At 39.0% G+C, this 21987-nt stretch overlaps 1 protein-coding gene across 4 annotated transcripts in view; it reads left to right on the top strand.

The window, feature by feature from the left end:
- The first annotated feature begins 1587 nt into the window (after positions 1-1587).
- SLC39A11 (solute carrier family 39 member 11) overlaps positions 1588-21987 on the top strand; it is a 383748-nt gene continuing 363348 nt past the window's right edge. For 2 of the 4 annotated variants that reach the window (XM_081321877.1, XM_081321874.1), the window contains exons 1-3: positions 1593-1689; positions 4333-4468; positions 9073-9111. In XM_081321877.1, coding sequence (XP_081178003.1) covers positions 4361-4468; positions 9073-9111 — 147 coding nt within the window. In that variant the 5' untranslated portion in view covers positions 1593-1689; positions 4333-4360. Of the gene's footprint in view, positions 1690-2022; positions 2042-4332; positions 4469-9072; positions 9112-21987 lie in introns of those variants that run through there. The other 2 variants (XM_081321875.1, XM_081321876.1) reach the window with 2 other exon arrangements.

Genomic DNA, 21987 nt, shown 5'->3' with positions numbered 1-21987 from the left:
TGAAGTAGAATAATTGGTAATTGATAATTGGAGTGATGCAATTTATGATTATATATTTTTCTGCTGAGTGAGAGATTAGAGGATTGCACATTAATATGACTGTGAAGAAGAATCCTTAGTCATATGTGTGAACCTGCAAGCCATGATTTTTCAGTCAAGTATTAAGTAGCCCATTGTCTAATACAGTTGTGAACCTAGCTGTAGTCTCTCATAAGAGAGAAAAAATTGTGACACTGACAGTGTACCCACTGCCATGATGTATGATCACAAAATACTTGTCCACAGGTATGTTTTGATAATGTGCCAAGCTATGGCTTACTTAATCATGTTTTCCTGAAAAAATTACAATTTGCTGAATTTGCATTGGATGAGAAGCCATAGACAATGGTTTGCAACCCACAGTGGCTGGAATCATACAATATGCTAAGCCTCACACAAGAAAACTGTATTATAGCATGATGTCTTATCTGAATCTAGCGTGTGCATAAATCTTTGTTTTCATTTTTTATTTTTTGCATTTAATGATTATACATCAGCCACTCTGCTTTCTACAAATTAAATAAATTCCTATTCAGCAAGAATCTACTTTGGAGGGTATATTTTATTAAGTCTTTTATTATTCTAATTTTTAAAACATTAGCAATATATGTAATTAATTGCTTTATACTAAGTATACTCCCTTGAAGATAAGAAATGTTGGGATTCTGAAATGTACTCTTTTATGTAATTATTAAAGATCCCATCCTTCTTTCAATCAATGGCAATCTAATTCACTCCCAATTTTTGTAAAGCCTTTGCAATGCAAAGAGAAAACAGTAAGTACTGCAGATGGAAGCAACATACTAAGCAAGAAGCAACAATCCAATCCACCCTAAAGTAAAATTTTAATATTCCATGAAGAATTTCTCACTTATCTGATATTCTCTGTGAGTTTACACAGTAAAGGCTCTTATCTTATGGCACTTTCAAGCCATCAAGTTTATTATGACATACACTTACGTGGACTCTGTTTTAATCGTTTATATCCATTTTTTATCCATATGCACTCTCAGCTACCAATAATCAAAAATTAAATATAATTTGGGTAAAATATATTTTAAAAAAAATCAAAATCATTATTCCTAATTTTAAAAAGGGCCGACTGAATAGGAATGTCTTGACACTCTTCCCAAAGACAGCCAAAGAATCCTATGTAGATATTGGGGAAAAAATATTTCAAGGTTAAGCAACGGGAAAAAGTGTCTGAAGCGTGAGAAAAACAGCGGGGCAGCAAAAATTGAACGATAGAGTGCCAAAGAGGCTCTAGCTGAAATGAAAAGAATCAAAATACTTGACACATTTTTGGCTGTTCGTGCTCTTGGGATGTAAAAACAAGTACGGTTTTTTAAAAGTCTGTCAGCTGTGATTTTTGTTTGTCTGTCTTGGTAAACTCTGATAGTTAGAAACCATATCATCCTATCGCACAGTCAAAGTCTCCTTTTGAGCCACTCGCTTCACGTTTTACAGAAATCAATAGACGTGTACCGCAGAATCTAGCCTGCTATTTCAGGCTGCTTTGCCAATGGCTGAAGCAGACTAGTAGGTGGAGCCACGTCGGTTTAAGAGACACGTGTACAAAGGAACCAGGAAGCGACTGCCGGAATTGGAATATCTGCTGTATTTTGCAACGTCTGGGTGATCTTATTGAGTGTATGTAGTGAATTATTATTTTTAAATAGAATGGGTTATTATTTTTTTTTTAAAAATCCAGGAGAATACATTGAAAATAAGCACCCAGGCAGGCAAAATCCTTGTGGTATATTTTAGGAGGTTTTATCTTTTTTTAAAAAACCAAACAAACCGGGATTAGCACTGGGAAAAAATGATCTAACAATTTTTACTTGTCAATTTTATCTTAATTTTTTTTACGGATTGTTTTAAAAATGGACTGCAAATAGTTGTTCTTTTATATATTTTACGGTGTGGCAAACGGACCTATTCATTCATTTTGATGCCTTTCACGTTATGGGTGGACTATCAAAGCTGCACAGAAATGAAAATGGTCCGTATGGATAGATTAGATAGTGTGATTAAAATAGAAGAAATCTTAATTGTTTGAAATTGTTAAATTGGCGACGATAAGATTATTGTGGAACTTCATATAGACTGATTAAGTAACATGGAATAGTGCCTCCTCGACCCTTCCGTAGGGTTGCAAATTCTCAAAAATCTTAAGAACCTTTTCGGGCAGAAATCGACGGTAGGAGAATGTTCTGTGACCGTTTCTTCTCCCTCCCCGTTGTTGCTAATCACTAACTTAACGAGAATTAATGCTTCACTTGAAAGGCAAAATTAATTTTCTTTCAGTTCGGCCAATCCTCTTAAAGTCAAAAACACAACCCAAAGATTAGGAACTCACCTGATGTGCCTTACAATGATTTATGGTTTAATACAAACCAGACACCTATGCTTGCTCATTAAATCATTATTAAAACAGCTTATGGTTTAGTGCAATGTGTAAATTTGGCTAGAAATAAATCTCGGTTCGTGAAGGACTCGCATGCTTAGAAAGAATTGCAAGAAGGCTAGTGATAGATTCAAGAGATTTGACTGGCCCTACCAGATGGAGCATTACATGAGCCCTGTTTGAATATGGTTAAAAGAACAGATAAAGGGGCCCCACAATAAGAGGGATAAGAGATATAAGTAATATAGTATTCTTCGCAATATATGAAATATAAAGATATTGGGATGATGTATGTGAATGAAAAGTTTGAAATCTAAAGGTAAATTAAGTTGAAATGAACTAGGACTAAGGAATGACTGAAATACTGAGGGGAAATTAAACAAATAAGAAATTTTGAAAATGGGATATATAGTGATTTAACAAATTAACTTTTACAAATATAAGTGAAATATAAATGGATCAGAAAAGATGCTATAGGTAGATGTTTACAAGATAGATAAGCAGTATAGTATTTTTACAATGCGTGAAATATGAAAACATTGGGATTGTGTACCTAAATGGAAAATCTGGATATTTAGATGATTAATATCGAGAAAATTATGACTGATAAGGATGGTTTGAATATTAAAGGAAAATTAAGCTTAAATAAGAACTATGAAAATAGGATACATGGTGAACTAATAAGATGATTTTTATAAAAGCAATATAAGTTAAGAAAAAATGTCATACATAGACATTATTTGTGCAAATATGAAAAAAGTTTTTATTTAACTGCATTGAAAATATTAAGAATTATACTTTTTTAACGTTGAAGGAGAATATTGGGAGAAGGGAAGATCAAAGAAATATACTATTAATTAATACACCAATTATGGAATTACAACAATTATTAACTGTTAATTAATTATTATTGATTGTTTTTCTCAAAATATATGAACCAGTGCAAAATGCTATACACTACTAGGCACTGAGGATTGTTATTGTGAAAAATTAATATTTTTTTAAAAAAAATTGAAACCACATTCCATTTTTATGAGGAATTGAAGGATGAGATAAATTGTCCAAGGACCCACTCCTTATAATATCTCCTATATTGCTCGTTATCCTTCTTTACAAGAATGGGTAATATTTTGGGTTGTGAATATTTGAAACGTTGAAGGCATGTGGTTATTGGTTTCATCCAATGACTGCCATGAGAGGTCTCGTAAAGAGCCGTGGTGGCGCAGTGGTTAGAATGTGGTATTGCAGGCTAATTCTCCTGACTGAGAGCAGTTCGGCAGTTCGATTCCCAGGGGCTCAAGGTTGACTCAGCCTTCCATCCTTTCATCCTTCTGGGGACAATATGTTGGGGGCAATATGCCGCTTAGAGAGGGCTGTAAAGCATGTGAAGCGGTATATAAATCTAAATGCTATTGCTATTGATCTTTTAACTAAATGGCTCCTACTTGGTGGGTGTGGCCAATCACAAAATAACAATTGACCAGAAGGCAAGCAGATAATATTGCTTCACCACCACCCCCAAACTTGGACAGGCAGACACACTTCTATTGGAAACATGATTCTGCTTCTCTTTTTTATTTTCGAAAAACGTCTATAAAGCCAACGTGGGTCCAGAGCCATATTTAAATAAGGATGAGCCTGAGGGATAGTGGTTTGCTCTAATGTTGGTTATATTTAATTACAAATATCTAATAATATATGAATAAACAAGCACTTTATGCATAAATGATGATGATAGGTAACATATTGCCAACTTCAAGGAAACACTTTGAGGAGGAGACACTTTATAGCTATAGACCAATAGACAAAATGTATTTCTAAAATAATACTTAATTTTGATTAGTTCAGATTTTAGGTTTGCTACCTAATGTTCTTTTCATGTTTAGCAGGTCTTCAAACCCAGGATTACTCATTATGATACTTGGTTACAATCCAGTGTTGCAAGCACTGCTAGGAACCTTACTGACGTGGGGATTGACAGCTGCTGGCTCAGCACTTGTATTTATCTTTTCCAGTGGGCAGGTGAGTCCCGAACTTTTTTGGTGCAAATTTCAAAATTAGAGGATGGAAAATGTCATTTTCAGCATTAAGTGTGATAAAAATGTGAGTGTGGAGTATAAGTATGAATCTGATGATCATCATAAATACTAGTTATGGCATGTGGGAGTTATGTAATATAGACGGAAAAAGAAATGAGCTTGGTATTAAAATGTTATACCTTTCATTAATACTCTGCAACATTTAACTGAGATTGGCTAGAGATGCTTGTCTCTAGCTTTTGCATTTTTTTAGAAGACTAAACCAAATTGCTACTACAGATAAATGAGTCTTCTGATATCATAAATTTGAAAGATTATTATCTAGGTTTTAGTAGAATAGATCCTTCTAAAACACTTTGAGAGTTATATTTATGATATCCCAAACCATACTTATCAACTGTAGTAATCAGATTTTATTTTAAATACATGGCTATTATGGCTATCTTTAACCCATGTCCTGACATCTGGGACTACCCTTGAAAGGTTTCAGGAATTTACAGTTGTTGCAAAAGGCAGTTGGCTAGGTTCCTAAACAGTGAAAGAGGTATGCTAAAATTGAAGGAGAAATTCCCTTTTTTGTGCTTCTTCTATTAGCCTGAATTTTGGTGGACAGAAGAACTAACCAGTATGTGTTTACAGTAGGTTTCCCTGGTTCATGCCCTTCAGATACACTGCTATTATAGCTCTCAGCATTCCCCGCCTGCGTGGTGGTACTCAGGGCTTTTTTTCTAAAAAAAAAAAAGGTGCCGGAACTCTCATCTTGTTAATCTTTCATTTATATAATTTTATTTATATATTTATTTATATAATTAAACAATTATATATTCAATTCTTAACATACATTTAATTTATTGTATTTAAGGCAAATGTTCATAGAAAATTCCAAACTTTTGTCCAATTCTCGTCTGGCAAATCTTCTCGACTCCTTTCCTTGCTCTTAGTATCTATGGCCAAATGTCGTCCTCTGAGTAACCACAGATCAACGTACTTTGAAGGATCGAAAAGTCTCAGAGGTGGTCCGACAAGTTTGATGAACAAAAGTGCTGAAATTGTCTTAGTCTTTAACGAAGCTCTTGTTGGGGTGGCAATTAGATTCATCTGTGAAAACCCACGTTCACATTCACTTGAAGAAATAGGAATGGTATTCAGAGTCCGTATCAAATGCAACAGTTTTTCTGGATATGTCTTTTCGAGAATGTATTCACGGAATCCACGAATCATTTCTCTTTCATTTAGTTGCAGTCTGATTGATAAGTTTCTAATTTCCACTTCTCCAAATGTCAGTTGAGTATTAACATCTTCAGGCCAATGTTTTTGATCAAGTACGTGAGACCAATACGCCAACTCATAGTCTTTGCTATCAAGTAATCTTTTTTTCAATTGACTCTTTCAATTTTGTATAAAATATACATGGGTCAATGGGAGGATCTTTTTTTGAATCTCTTTTGTGAAGTAAAATTCCACGAAAGCGAAGATCACTTACAGCAGCAACAGCACATTTATAATAGGGCCCAAAGTTCTGTCTTCTTTCTTCAAAAACTTGTACCAGTATTTTTATTTTCTTATTTGCCTTATACAAGTCGATGTTGCGGTCCTGTAGATCCAAACTTAAATCTGACAATTCTTGGAGAGCGTCACACATCAATCCTAGGTCCAATAAAAATTCTGTAGATGTTATTTTTCTTTTCAAGCCATCATAAGTGCATTTATCATGTTTATCTCTTGTAGGATCAAAATGCTTTGCTTGTTCAAAATGATACACAAGGGATTCAAAATTATTCCACACAGCCAAAACTGTACGCAAACTAGATGACACCCAATGGGTACTTAAAATTCTTAAAATTCTTCCAATTTTCAGCAGCTCGGTCCCCAGTAATTCTGCACATGAATGCAACTCTGCTATTCTTTGGTGAAGCATGGTATATGACACACAGTTTATCAATAAATGATTGGAATCTATTTATTCCTGAAGTTTCCTTGGCAGCATCACCTACTGATAATTCTAGTCTGTGATTAGCACAATGCCAAACTATAATAGAAGGAAAACGTTCTGACAGCAATTTTTTCACTCCACTTTTACATCCCATCATCACAGCGGCGCCATCGCATGCCAGAGAAATCAAATATTTTTTTTCAAATAATCTTCTGTCATCCTATAAGAGTAAAGACATTAGAGTAAGGAATCAAATATTCCTTCTGCTGTTACTTTTTCAAGTTCTACCAAGTCCAAAAACAAATTTACTGGTGAATTCATTCCCATACCTTCGATACAGCATCGAACAAATACTATGAGGCTAGTTTTTTTGCTTATTGTGGTTGATTCATCAATTCTCAATGAAATTCTATTATTGGATCAAACAATTTCTTTAACCACAGTTTTCCTCATTTCTTTACTTATATGATTAACAATATATAATATTAAAGGGCTTGCCATTGTGATAAAAGATTGCTACCACTGCTCCAGGGTTTGGCTAACTTAAATATGCATAGCATAATTAGATTTATTATTGCTGCTAAAGCTATGGATTACGGATTCACATTTCCCATGGATTGTCTTCTGTCCATGGGAGGGAAGCTTGGTAGATTCTAAATTTCATAATTTTAGTTGTTCCTTTGTGGCAGGGTATATATGAGAACAAGCTGCAAAGGTCTTTAAAAATATGTTTCTCACATATTTATATTTTTGAATCATAAATATTAAATCTTTTTTCTTTCCAGTGATCCAAACTAATGCTTTAGAAATATAATTTCCAGTTTGAGCTACACTAAACAAGCAAATTACACTAAAGCTAAATTTAATGTTACTTGTTAAAGATATTTACTATATTTCAGAATTAGTATTCTTTCAGTCACAATCTTATTCCTATTCAATTTGGCTGATTTTAAAATGTGATGTAAAATCATAAGCACATAAAAAGAAAACAGCAGAAACAGCTGCAAATTAACTCAACAGTTCTATGCTTAGCAACATTTCCATTTAATCAAAGTCCTTGCTCTTTCCAAATCTATTTCAGGGTTTACTTTCTATATACACAAACAATGGGAAATGAGTTTCTGGGCTGGTTCAAATTTTTTACACATTCCAAAAATTTCAGGTAATGTATCTCTTCCATATAAATATAAAAGCATGATAGGCTCTGTATTTGTACAATGGCCGATTATCTCAGTGTGCAGAAACGTGGATAACTACAAACAGAAGTTGCAAGCCCTCTCCTTGACTTCAGAGTCATCCTGGTGAGATAGTCAGCATATAAATTTAATAAATAACATTTTTTTTCAAATTTAATTTAATTTTAATTTTATTGAATTTATATACCGCCCTTTCCCGAAGGACTCAGGGCGGTTTACAGGGTATAATTTTTAAAACATTAATACAAAAATTAAGACCAATTTAAAAAAGATTAAACTAAGTCCCTGCAACATGTAAAACCCCAGTTAAAACCCCAATTAAAACTCAATTAAAACAGCCTGAGCCGGAAATCTTGAAGAGCCAGGTCTTCAGGTCTCGGCGGAATGATCGAAGGTCGGGGGCAGTCCTAAGCTCCGCAGGCAGCTGGTTCCAGAGGGCAGGCGCTCCCACAGAGAAGGCCCTCCCCCTGGGTGTCATCCGCCGGCATTCTTTGACCGGCGGCACCCTGAGAAGACCCTCCCTGTGGGAGCGCACAGGACGAAGGGAGCTTGATGCCCCTATCAGGAACTGAATTTGAATGAAGTTTCAGAAAAGCAAATGTTCTGTGCTGATGGTACTAAGCTCCCAAAGATCTAGCATGGGATAAATGAATTCTTCCTAATAAAAATAACTTCCTGCCTTTTTCTAATCATCATTTCTTCCCTACAGCAATTTGAAAAGTAAAACAAAGTGAAACAAACCACTACTCCCTCCATGCAGGGAAAATTTCCTTGAGTCATACTTGGATATCCTATTTGCAAATAATAACTTACTTACCTAGTTGAGGTGGTGTAGTTGGGGTGCAGGGAGGAGTGCAAACTTCCTGCCTTTGCTGCATCTTGCCTGTGCAACATTTGCCTGGTCTTTTGGCAACAAGCCAAATAGCATAGCTGACTCAGGAATTCTGGGAGTTGAAGTCCATGAGTCATAAAAGAGCAAAGCCTGCAATAGGCTTAAGCCAATAGCAGCACAGCTTGTGCAAAAGCTTTTTTTTTGCGCAAAAAAAGGTGCCGGAACACCGTTCTGAGTGTTCTATGAGAAAAAAAGCCCTGGTGGTACTAGAATATTTTAGAAATTGCAGAGGATATCAAAATGGGGAATAATGGTGCACTTTGAAGCTTGATGTCTTTGCTAAATAGGGACCAGATTTTTAACTCTGTATATTGAGTGTTGTCTTAGTTTTACACAAGACTAACATACACTCAGTCTGTTTTGTATATTATGGTAAGCTATAGGGCAATTTGTTCGTGCTTTTGGTCAGCTCAGCTGTTGTCTGCAAGCTATATTTTATGGCTTAGCATGTTGCACAAAGGCAGCAAATTAACATTAAATAAACTGATTCAGCATCAAATATGAAATTAGTATGTTGCTGCTGTATACAGTATCTCTTCTAATCATTTGTAATCTTACATTTGCAGAGACAAATCCTGGATGGGAGTCTAGGCTTTGCTGCAGGGGTATGTAATAACTTGATTTAATTTATAAATTAAAGCTTCTTAAGTTTGCTTTGACTTATCTGACCTCCCCATTGTCAATGGTGTTTTATCCATTGGCATTAGGACTTCTGGCTGAAGTTCCGTGAAGAATCATCTGTTCTGATTAGGTTTGGTGGTATCATGTCACTTATCAACACTCTTCTCCCCTGCCCCCATAATTGGGTGGAGCCAAAGGTTAGACCCTGTTTGCATTTGTGAGTTATCAGAAGTATAAAGAGAAAAAAATGGATGCTTATATCTTACAAATAACATGCATGTCATCCCTTCAAACTCTTGAAGCTGCTTCCTTCTAAAAGTCTCAGGTCCTCTTCCCTCTCGTTATGGGTTTTTTGACATGCTGTCAGACTTGTGAGGTAGTCCAGACATGAGGCACACTCATTTGTACTAATTCTACTTTATTGTATGATTAATAGAATTTTGGAAGTCTGAAAGTTTCTTCTCCCTCACCTTTAAAGCCCAAGAATCTAAGGAGGGTTCCTTCTGAGATGTTTGCCATGCCCACATACCTGCTGTGGGTTATGTTGTCTTTTATCTAACTGTTCCCCTGCTGTGGCTCTCTCCCTCGGCTCCCAAGGTGATTCCCACATACCATTATATCTGCCACCCAAAATCCAGCATAGCCTATTAGCCAACATTAATTGTACATCCTTGCCCTGGAGACAGATGGGACATGTGTCAGCATCCAGATGCTATGGATATCAGGAAAATCCTACCTGTAAAATGGAAATGATTTCTGAGATAAAAGTTATTTGTTTGCATTTTTATTGTTTCTCTGACATTTTCAAAAGTAGAGTTTGATTTTTAATCTCTATATGCATTATCAGAGTCACCAGTTAGTATTCCATGTGATGTAACATTCTGGGGCATCTCGGGGATGGGATGGGGGTGGGGGTGAAATTTCTCATTTTCCAGAAAAAATGTGAAGTATATAGGAAAAAATGGAAAAATGTGAAACATTTCTCTTATTAAACCTAGATTTTATTTTCTGCTTTAAAATAAAAATATAGAATTGAAGCAGAATATAATAAGATCAGGGATTCTGCAATTCAAAACAGAAGGTTACATCTCTTGTTTTTAAATAGATTTATGAAATGTAAGGCTAAATCCCCTATATTTTAATAAGTACTATTTGTGCATATAGCCAATTCCGGAAATGGAATTGTGTGGTGCTAGATCTTGAGATATTTCATTTTGTAACGTGGGAAAGAAAGGAATAAAATATTAGTGGGCAGAAGGGGGAATGATATTATTGTAAACTATAATCACATTTCTGATTTAGGTGTATGTTGATGGGTGACAGAAACATGTCATGGTTTTTATAGACTAATGAGTTTTTTGTTTATTTAAAATTTATATCTCATACTTAATATTTATCCCATTTAGATATCTTTAGAGCTATAAAATACGTGATTTGGAAGCAAGTATTTCATGTTAATTCCTTAACTGTATGGGTGCATTTACAAATTGTTCATTATTTACCAGCAGTATTTGTAATCCACTTCAATCTCAAAGGGTTTTGGGGGGCACAAAATATCTTAGAGCTAAAAAAAGAAACTCAAAAACATCCTCTCTCTAATTCAGACAAGTTGGGTGGTAAAAACTATGTTTATTACTCTTATTACTCATACAAAATTGGCCATGTTAGTAAGAGAATGCTTGAAATCTGTGCTAGGACAATATTAGGGCTACTCTGGTTACAAAAAAAGGGAATTTTTTGGAATTCCAGGGAAGGTGTTACAAAAGTGGAAGTTTGTGTGTGTGTGTTGGCATGAAGACATGAAGAGAGAGTGGTATGATATTAAAATCCTGACATCTGTAGAGTTGTAGTCTCAAGAAAAATATTGGAGGATGATATGGATGTTCACATTTAACTGCACTTCCTGTAGTAATTGGAGGTAGAACTGGACTCATGACATGAAGAAAAAAAGCCCTTGCTAGATGAATTTAATTGTCATCAACACATAGAAAACTGTTTGTCTACAATTTCATAAAAAACCCCAATGTTCTGTGAAACTCCGTTTAGTTTTACAAATAACAGTTGACTATGTTTGATGTATTTCAGTTGTGTTGCTTAATGTATTTGAAAACACAAGGAATGTTGCCCAGCTGCCAGTTTAGGTAATTGTTTGGGAAATATATTAATTTCTCATCCAATATTTTTCAGTCAATAATTTAGTGCCACCCAAATGCTCTATAAACAACTAGGTGTAGCCAGTTGTACTGCAGAAGTTGGCCATCTGGAAATGAGTCAACAAAACACAGTTGTTATTCTCTTTCTTTCTTCATGAAATATGTGTCTTTCTTCAAGCATTTTCCAGCAACAGGAAAGTTACAGGTGGTCCTTGACTTACAATCACAATTGAGCCCAAAATTTCTTTTGTTAAGTGAGATAGTTGTTAAGTGAATTTGGTCCCATTTTATGACCTTTCTTGCCACAGTTGTTAAGTGAATCACTATAGTTGTTAAGTTACTAAAACAGTTGTTAAGTCAATCTGGCTTCCACATTGACTTTGCTTCTCAGAAGATTGCAAAAGGTGATCACATGACCCCAGAACACTGCAACCATCATAAATATGAGTCAATTGCCAACCATCTGAATTTTGATCATGTGACCAAGGGGATGTTGCAATTATTGTAAGTGTGAAAAATGGTCATAAGTCACTTTTTCAATGCTGTTGTAACTTTGGTCACTAAATGAACTGTTGTAAGTCAAGGACTACCTGTATTGCGATTCTAAGTATCGCAAAAAATTTTGCAATTAAAAGCAAGAACTAATATAAATAATAAATAACAAAATTAGAATCTGATTGCTATTATTTAGTCTTCTCTAGAGATGAAATGCTACTTCTAAAAGATAGGAAATAACCTTCCTGGATTTAGACATTGACAAAGAGAAGCAATTGTCAAAATAGTCTTTGGACTCATTAAATCTAAGTGCAAAGAGGAAAACAAATCTTAAGCAATGCCAGCCTGTCAAATATAGGCATGGAATTTTAAGAGAAGGTGCATAACTGGATTATATGTGGTTTTGTGAATCCTGCTTGTGTAACTCTACTCTTGTGTTTATTTGCTTTTCTGAATAGAGATAGTAGATCAGACATGTCAAACTCGCGACATCACGTGATATCACGCAATGTATGGGGACAGTTTTGCCATTGCCGGCAATGGGATGGGCGTGGCTTCCGCATGATGCATCCAACCCAGGGGCCGGCAGTTTGACATCCCTGTAGTAGATGTTCTTTGGTGTGTCACTAAGCCCTGGGTAATTTGATGACATCCTTGAATGCCTTTGGAAAGGAGTAAGGATTAGAAAGTTCTCCCTTGGTCCTGTTTCCTGGCACCATCACATTTGGTTAGTAGATGGCATCTTTCCTTTTTCTTGTCATGGCAGATGTTTTGGGAAAGCATCTTTTCAAGTTCCTTTCAGATCTTTGGAGGTTGCTAACTGATGAACCAGACAAGAATATGAATTCTAAGCCAAGGGCATCTGTGTGTATTCCTTGCTCAGATATGCCTAACTAATCTTTTTTGTCATTTTGTGTAATGGTGTGAAGGACTATTAGCTTAAATATTGCAAGTAAGTAGTCTTTTTGACAGAACTCTGTGTTTGCTTCAAGAGAACATTAACTGAAATGCCAGGGATGTTTGCAGCTGCAAGCTTTAAAACTAGATGATTGCAGCAGGAAACAATTTCTTTTAAAGTCATGATAATGATTAATTCAATTAATAATCACTTGCCAAGATAGGCAGCCATACAAATTAAATGAATGAATGAATGAATGAGTATTCCTGATTGGAGAAATGGGGTGGAAGTGAAAAACCTTCGGTCAAGATATACCCTTGAGTCCTCAATCTTTTTTTTCCCCAGTGAGCACACTGTGAATTTTGAGTTCTTCCACAAAGGGAGGGACTTTTCCATCCTCAAATGGCTGTCATGACCAAATGTAATACAATAAGCCAAGTGGGACATTGATCAACAAGGACATTAAGGGCAGAAAATCCCATGTTACTGCTAAGCTTGTAAGCTGCCCTGAGTCTTCGGAGAAGGGCGGGATATAAATGGAATTAAAATAAATAAATAAATAAAATAAAAAAATGTTGGGAACTCTATATTCCAGGTGTCCAGAATTGTGAGAGAATCTTCTTCTCAACTAGGAATACCTCCATATCCCTGTATCTTCCAATTGTGTTGGATGCTATTAGCCACCTGCAAATCCCCCTGCCCCACCCCTTGTATAGCGGGAAAGGCTACTTGAGAAGAATGAGGTGAAATAAACTTGGAATATCCAACAGCAGTGTTACCTTTTGTATGTGTGGGGAGAACTATATGTGTGGTGCGTCTCATCTGTGACATATCTCAAATTTGATTTTCAGAGCAGCAGGGAATAGGATTGCAGAAAACGCCTCCCACTCTGAAACAGCTAATTAGTTGTATTTCTCAGTTCTCTGACATGTACAGGGCCGGTATTGTTGTTTCTCTGCCTTGCCTTGTAAACACATTGTTTAGCACCACGTACACATTTTAAAAGTTAAACTATTTTACTGCATTCATTCATTTTTTTAATGGTTGGAGGAGATAAATCTTGAGTAACATCTTATGAAAAACTGTAGTAAATGTACCCATGTTTTATTGAGAGCTAGTTTAGTGTAGTGGCCAGTCTTTAGGCACTAGGCTAAAGACTGAAAGACCCTGAGTTCTTGGCATGAAAGCCAGTTAGATATAAGATAAGATCAATCAAGAGTAAACTAAGCATCAAGGGCTGCTGGTTTTATCTCTGGGACTAAACAGGTGAAGGAAGAGATAATCTAACATCTGAGAGTTTAGCTACTGCAGTATTTTGGCAAGATACATGCTATGCAAAGCCTTCTCATGATGCTTATTTTTCTCAAAATCTGTTTAAGTAAGGTATTTTCTTGTGGAATTGTCTTTGCTCTGAAGGTTTGTCATCATATTGGGGAAAAGGAACGTCTGATCCAATTCTGGAAAGGATTTCTTAATTCTTAGAATTCTTAAGTTCTTCAACCTGAAATGTTTTTCTCTTGCTGCATATATTACAGCATATATATTTCATTTTTATGATGTTATCTTCCTGAAAACATTTTTAAAATGGATGACTGGTGATATAATTCCTTTCTGACCATGAGGGAAGGAGGAAGGAGGAACTTAAAAATGATTTAATAAAAGTGCTAATTCTTTTTTATGAACACTCATTCTTTCAAAGGAAATTCAGCCTGCTTCAACAGTTAAACTATTCCATATCACCTGATTTATTTTAGTTGGTTTTTCTGTGTTTTCCAATGAGTTTAAGAACTTTCATTTTAATGGTTTCCTTTTCTCATATATCAAAAGAGTACTATTCAAATGCAAAAACTGGAAATTATATGCTGTCAAGTTTGACAAATAGTCATAGTGGCAACTCTTTTAAAATGTGTCCTTGTTTTGTTTGTTTTGGCAGCTGTGATAATCATTGAAGCAATAGTTATTCCCTTGATGAGAAATCCATTAAAATAATTGAATCGAAACCATCTCAATAGTGAATTCTGAACTATGCATTCAGAGTGTAGCTCTTTTCATGAACCTAAAATATATATCCTGCCAACTTTAAGACATAAATCAACTGTGAATTTAACAATTTAAATTTGAATGGTCATTTCTCATGCAGTATCCTTTGTTTTCAATTATATCAGGCATCAGTATTGTTGCTTTTATAAGTCAAAATGCTGTCCAGAGAAATATAAACAGGCTTAGAGAAATCCACAAATTTGCAAAAGTACGGTAAATACCTTTTAAGAGAAATCGGAGATGAGGAAAGACCAGGATAACTTATTTATTTATTGAATTTATATAGCTGCCCATTCTAGCTTATGATTTTAAGTGACTTGCAGTACAAAACATTAAAAACAAGAAATAATAAAAATATCATTGCAAGAAAGCCGATCCCCTAGAAACGATAATCTAATCAAAGCATACATGGTGGATTTGATTAAGACCTTGGCCCCAGTGCCTGAGGAAAAGGCCAGGATTTCAAAGCTTTCTGGAAGACTAATAACGTTGGGGCTGTTTAGCTATGTTATGCTTGTTTTATAGAACAGACACCATAATGTAATGATGATTGAATGACTACAGAAGTCACATAATTATGATTAATGTATCTACAACTGCTCCAGAAGGAGGATTACAGCTGAGATGATATTCTGATGCTTGGGTTTTAAGGAAATTTTGTATTTGGCAATGGTGAGTCTTTATCTAGCAATTACACATGCAGACTTCTTGAAGGCAAAAGCAAACAAGACCTCTTTTAAAAGGGACTCACTTACATACATGGGAACCGGGGGCGGGGGAGGGGGGAAGAAAGAAGCCCACAGAATACACATTGTTTCTTTTGAAAGATTTGCAAGCTCCCTTCCCCCAAAGTCCACCATAATCTCTTAGGGTTCAAAATTAAAATTTAAGTTAAAAGAGTAACTCATACAAGTACAATTAACAAAATGAGAGCTACCATCATAGCCAAAAAGACTGATTTAGAGTGAGGGATGGTAAGCAGTGAATATATGAATCAGACTGGGACCCATTTGCTTTTTTCACTTAGAATTGCTACAAGGAGGCCAGTTTATTTTATTTATTTTATTTTATTAAATTTCTATGCCGCCCTTCTCCCAAAGGACTCAGGGCGGTGTACAGGGCAATAAAGTACTACATACAAAAGTTAAAAGTAAAAATTAAATTAATTTTAGCCCTAACAATAAATAAATAGTTAAAAAAACCCAAACCCTTAGTCCAGGCCGGCCTGTTCAAACAACCAAGTCTTCAGGTCACGGCGGAAAGAGCGAAGGTCGGGAGCCATCCGGAGCTCAACAGGCAATTGATTCCAAAGGGCTGACGTGCCCACAGAGAATGCTCTCCCCCTGGGGGCTGCCAGCCGGCAATCCCTGACTGACGGCAACCTGAGGAGGCCTTCTCTGTGGGAGCGCACAGGACGAAGGGAAGTTGACGCCGGCAGCAGGTGCTCCCGTAGGTAATCCGGACCCATGCCATTTAGGGCTTTATAGGTCATCACCAGCACCTTGAATCTCGCCCGGAGGGAAACTGGAAGCCAATGCAGCTCGCGGAGGAGAGGTGTTACATGGGAGTATCGGGAAACCCCCATCACAACTCGCGCGGCCGCATTCTGCACCAGTTGAAGCCTCTAAGTGGTCCTCAAGGGCAGCCCCATGTAGAGAGCATTGCAGTAGTCTATCCGAGAGGTCACGAGCGCATGAGTGACTGTACGCAGGGCATCTCGGTCTAGATAGGGCCGCACCTGGCGCACCAGGCGAACCTGGGCAAAAGCCCCCCTGGCCACAGCTCCTACATGGTCTTCCAAACTGAGCTGTGAGTCAAGGAGGACACCCAAGTTGCGAGCCCTATCTATGGGGGGTAACACCTCACGCCCCATAGTTAAAGATGGAATGAACTGAATTTCCCAAGATGCCGGTACGTACAACCATTCAGTCTTGTCGGGATTAAGCTGAAGCCTGTTCCTCCCCATCCAGACCCGGACCACCTCCAGGCAATGGGACATCACATCGAGGGCATCACTGGGGTGGTTTGGGGTAGAGATAAAAAGCTGGGTATCATCAGCATACTGATGATACCCCACTCCAAAACCACGAATGATCTCACCCAGTGGCTTCATATAGATGTTGAACAGGAGAGGCGAGAGGACTGACCCCTGAGGAACTCCACAAATGAGAGGCCTCGGGGCCGACCTCTGCCCTCCTGCCAACACCGACTGCGAATGACCCAGGAGGTAGGAGGAGAACCACTGCAAGACAGTGACCCCCACTCCCAACCCCCTGAGGCGCCGCAGTAAGATACCATGGTCGATGGTATCAAAAGCCACTGAGAGATCTAATAGGACTAGGACAGAGGAACAACCCCTGTCCTGAGCCCGCCAGAGATCATTCACCAGCGTGACCAATGCCGCCTCTGTGCTGTACCCGGGCCTAAAGCCTGATTGGTATGGGTCCAGGTAATCAGCTTCCTCCAGGAACAGAGGGAGCTGATGCGCCACCATGCTCTCAACAACCTTCGCAAGAAAGTGAAGGTTGGAGACCGGACGGTAGTTGTTTAAAATAGCCGGGTCCAGGGCAGGCTTCTTGAGGAGGGGCCTCACCACCGCCTCCTTCAAGGCGGCAGGAAAGCTACCCTCCCTCAAAGAAGCAGTTATTACTGCCTGGAGCCAGCCTCGTGTCCCCTCCTGAGCCGCATACACCAGCCAGGAGGGGCACAGGTCCAATAAACACGTGGTGGACCTCAGCCTCCCCATGATCCTGTCCACATCTTCTGGAGTCACAGGGTCAAACTCTTCCCAGATAACATCACCAAGACCGCTCATGTCTCCTCCGTCAGACTCTGCCCAGTCGGAGTCCAGACCGGCCTGAATCCAAGCGATTTTGTCCGCCAGATGTTGGCTAAACTCCTCAGCACAACCCTGCAAGGGCTCCCCCCTCGCCTCCTGATTAAGGAGGGAGTGGGTCACCCTAAACAGGGCGGCCGGGTGATTATCTGCGGACGCGATGAGGGCAGCTAAGTGGTTAGACTTCGCCGTCCTCATCGCCGCGAGATAAGACCTGGTGAAGGTTCTTAATCGTGATCGGTCAGATTCAGACTGGCTGGATCTCCAACAGCTCTTTAGGCCCCGTCTACGACGCTTCATCTCCCGGAGCTCCGCGGAAAACCACGGAGCCCACTGGGGTCTGCACCGGGTCAGGGGCTGCATGGGCACAACGCGGTCAAGTGCCTCTGTGGCTGTCCTTTCCCAGGCTTCCACCAAGGCATCGGCCGGGCTGTGAGCGAAGGTGGCAGGCGGGGACCATCTGAAACCGCTCTGGGTCCATTAGGCACCTAGGGTGGAACTATCTGGTCAGTTCCGTGGCCCGACGACGGGGGGTGGCGAAACGGAAGGCCAGCCGCAGGAGATGATGATTGGTCCATGACAGGGGCATAATAGTTGGAAATCCCCCACCCAGATCATCTAACCACTGTCCAGCTAAAAAAACAAAATCGAGCGTGTGACCCCCCCATGAGTCGGGCCCTGAGTAACTTGCATCAGGTCTATGGCCGTCATGGAAGCCATGAACTCCCGAGCCAACTCTGATGATCCCCCCAGGGATGGCAGATTAAAGTCCCCCAAAATCATAAGCTTGGGGAACTCAATCACCAACCCCGAGAGGATGTTGAGAAGTTCAGGCAGGGCTGCTGCTACGCGACTAGGCGGGAGGTATACCAGCAGCAAGCCCAACTGAGCCCTAGGGCCACATCTCGGGAGGAGTGACTCACACCCGAGTATCTGGACAACGGTGGCCTCCAGTGGACATAAGGCCTCCCTCACAATCACTGCCACCCCCCCGCCCCTACCCTGAGCCCGAGACCGGTTGAGCACCCGGAAACCTGGTGGGCAGAGTTCAGTCAGAGGGACACCTCCAGGTCTCCGTAATGGAAGCCAGGTCCGCACACTCCTCCTCAACCAAATCTCGGATGAGAGGAGCCTTATTAACTACGGACCTAGCATTGAAATACACAAGCCTAAGCTCAGGTGACTGCTCACCCTCAGTCCCGGAACCATGCGGTCTTTGGTTCCTCCACAATCTTAAGATTGGTCTACGGCCACCGGGAAATTGCCAATTCCTGTTCTGAAGACTTGGGAATTCCAGAGCCTTTCATTCCAGTTATACATAACAAAATAACCACAAATACTACATGAAAAAGAAACATCGGCAAAATCTGGGATGCTTGCTTGTCAAATTGCTCTGCCACATTCCTTATCCTCACTTTTGAGCAGCAGTCTTTTGTTTTGGTTTTGCAACTTTATTCTCTCTTCAGAAGAGGAAGATGAGGCAAAGCAATGATGGAGATGGGCTTTGGCAAAGGGATAAGGCCTACTTCAGGAATCTGTGTGGGCTGGATGGATCAGTCTTGGGCTGGGCAAGTTTCCTCATTCCTGCTCTTAGAAATCCAGGTACGGCATCAAGTTATATATTTTAGGGTTGATGTACACATTGTTTAATTGCTGTGGGAACACATGGGTTGATCCAGCACAGGCTTTTTGCCTTCTTTACTAGTCTAGACATGTTATTAATCTAGAAGCTAAAGCAACATTAATGGTATGGATTTTGGAATATAGCTAACTTTGATTTTCATTGTTTGGACCCTATTTGTGGTACAGCCATCTGGGTCTTTCCACAGATGAAGTGTCCCTGCTTTCATTTGGTTTATGTCTGACCTTAGAGCACTGAGGGTGAACCTTTTGGGTTCAGTGTGTCAAAAAATAAAAAAAATGCCTCACTTGACTCTGCCAGTGTGTCAGCCCCCCCCCCCAAACAAAAGAAAAGAAAAGAAAAAGAAATAATTCACTATCTCTCCTTTCCCCATCTAGGCCATCCCACACAGTGACACTTGGCATTAGCACTGAAGCTGGGCCTGAGGTAGAAGCCTAAGTCTCAATTTCAACCTTAGCTTCACTGTTACCAAGCTACCAAAAGGCTGCCTCATGGTGTTGCTGAAGATGCAATTGCCCCTTTGGCCCCTACATTTCCCAGGATCTACCTTGTGAGAATGTGCCACATGGCACATACCCTCAAGCAGTGTTCTCTTTTAGTTTCATTTTGCTTATTCATTTTTACAGGAATTGGAAGTGTTCAAAAAACATATCAATTCTGTGGAGAGATTCATCAAATTCACGTGGGAAGATGTTAAGGAAAATAGCCTAGCCTTTCTGGACTTTGCACTACTTATTAAGGAAAACAGAAGCCTTAACACTGAAGTTTACAGAAACACCCCCTCCCCTCCCCAACACACAGAGAGATCAATATTTACATTTTGATTCTCGCCACCCACTGGAGCACAAAATGGAAGTTATCAGAACCTTACACTACCGAAATGAAGGCCTGCTTACCAGCAAAGATGGGAAAGAAAAAGAACAAAACACATCAAGGAAGCCCTCAGAACGTGTGGTTATCCCAATTGGCCGCCATCAAATCCCAGAAAAGACCCAGCAGGAGCTCCTCCATAACAGAAGAGAACAATAAATGAAGCAATGTTGTCATTTCCATGTGTTGCAGAAATATCTGAAAAGCTCAGAAGGATCTTCAGCCAACACAACATGTGCACACTTTAAACCCAAGAATATACTAAGGCAGAAGCTTGTTCACCCCATGGATAAAACACCCAGACACAAACTGAGTAACATGGTATATGCAGTACAATGCAGTGAGACATGTACAGGTCTGTACATTGGGGAAATAAAACAACCACTTCATAACACAGGGCACAACACAGGAGAACAACCCCATCAAGATTCAGTAGTCCATCTGCATTTAAAAGACAAAGGCCATTCTTTTGAAAACAGCAAAGTCCACATTTTGGACAGAGAGGACCACTGGTTTGAAAGAGGGGTCAAAGAAGCCATCTATGTCAAAATTCATCAGCCCTCTCTCAACAGAAGGGAAAGGGAACGACATCATATATCTCCATTCTACAACACAGTTCCAAGAAGGCTCCACACCCACTACTCAGGTGACCTTGAGGACACAGATAAACCTGCAACTCTAAAAGAATGCAAATGACCAGCTATCTGGTCATTGACTCAGTGCCAACTCACCTTGACCATTAGTAGATCAGATTCCTGTGCATAGGAAGCATGGAATAAACTTGTAGTATTTGTGAACTCTGTCCTGGCTCCTGATTTCCTGCTCCTGGCAGACTCAGGTTCAATTCCCCACTTAACAGTGGAACTCATTGGTGACTGCTAATCATATTCCCAACCCAATTTGTTTTATAGGGGTGTTGTTAGGGTAACTTAAATGTAAACATTCTTGAGCTTTCAGAAAGAAAGTGAAAAGAAAATGTAAAAATAAATACACTTTTTGCAATACATGGTACATTAGTTTGCATTGTCGCCATCTCCGGAATGTCTTTATTTTTTAGAAAGTTCAAAAGTGACATGATTTATGTTGAAATTGTTTTTGAGATTTATGGAAGAGTACTCTTAAAACATGTCCATAAATCAACCAGCAAAAAGAAAATGCAGAAAGTAGCCATGGCTTAGAGAAAACAGCAGCAGCCCATTTTTTTTCTTCAGATCCAGCCTGCTTAGGTGGGAGCATGGTATCAGTTGTACAGAAGTAATAGTAGGAGATGATGATTTGGATTTTGCAAAGAACCAATATTTTTTTCTGCCCATGCAAGTGTTTCCCTATCAAGCTTGTGTCTTCCATCAGGAGCAAAGTACCCCAGAGTTAGGGTGCCATTCAGGTCAGCATATTCTGTAGTGTCAAAGACTGCTACTGGAAGGCAACATCAGTTCTCCTCCTGTATACAGAAACAGAAATGTTTTTCTATATTCAAGCCAAGTTGGGACCTGGGGAACCCTGTTAAGAGCCTCAAACAGCCTTTCTAATTTCTTTGAAATTGGTGGAAGATAGGCTTGATGGAGGCTAAACCTGACCTGTACATCATGGGTAGTTTTTTTTTCTTCCTCACATAGAGTAAACTCATAAAGTTTTTTCAGCATCAGAGGTTTCCTTTTGATGCCAAAGGGAAATGTAGAATCAGAAGATGCAGTTAACTGCAGAAGCCTGGATCTGTTGTTAATTAAATTCAACCCCCACCCCTCCTATCTGTTGAATGTTCCAGAGCTCAAAAACTTTTATTTCAATTCATTACCAAAGAGGGCTCTGATGAAAAATATCACATGCCTGCTCTAATTCCCAGGAAGCAGTTTTGACCTGAATACAAAGAATGTATTTGGCGATGAAGTAACTGTCACGTTAAGGTTGTAATGGAAATTGTTACCG

This window comes from Vipera berus (assembly GCF_964194415.1).
Source record: "Vipera berus genome assembly, chromosome: 2".
NCBI classification, from domain to species: domain Eukaryota; kingdom Metazoa; phylum Chordata; class Lepidosauria; order Squamata; family Viperidae; genus Vipera; species Vipera berus.
This window is presented reverse-complemented; position numbering and strand designations above follow the sequence as displayed.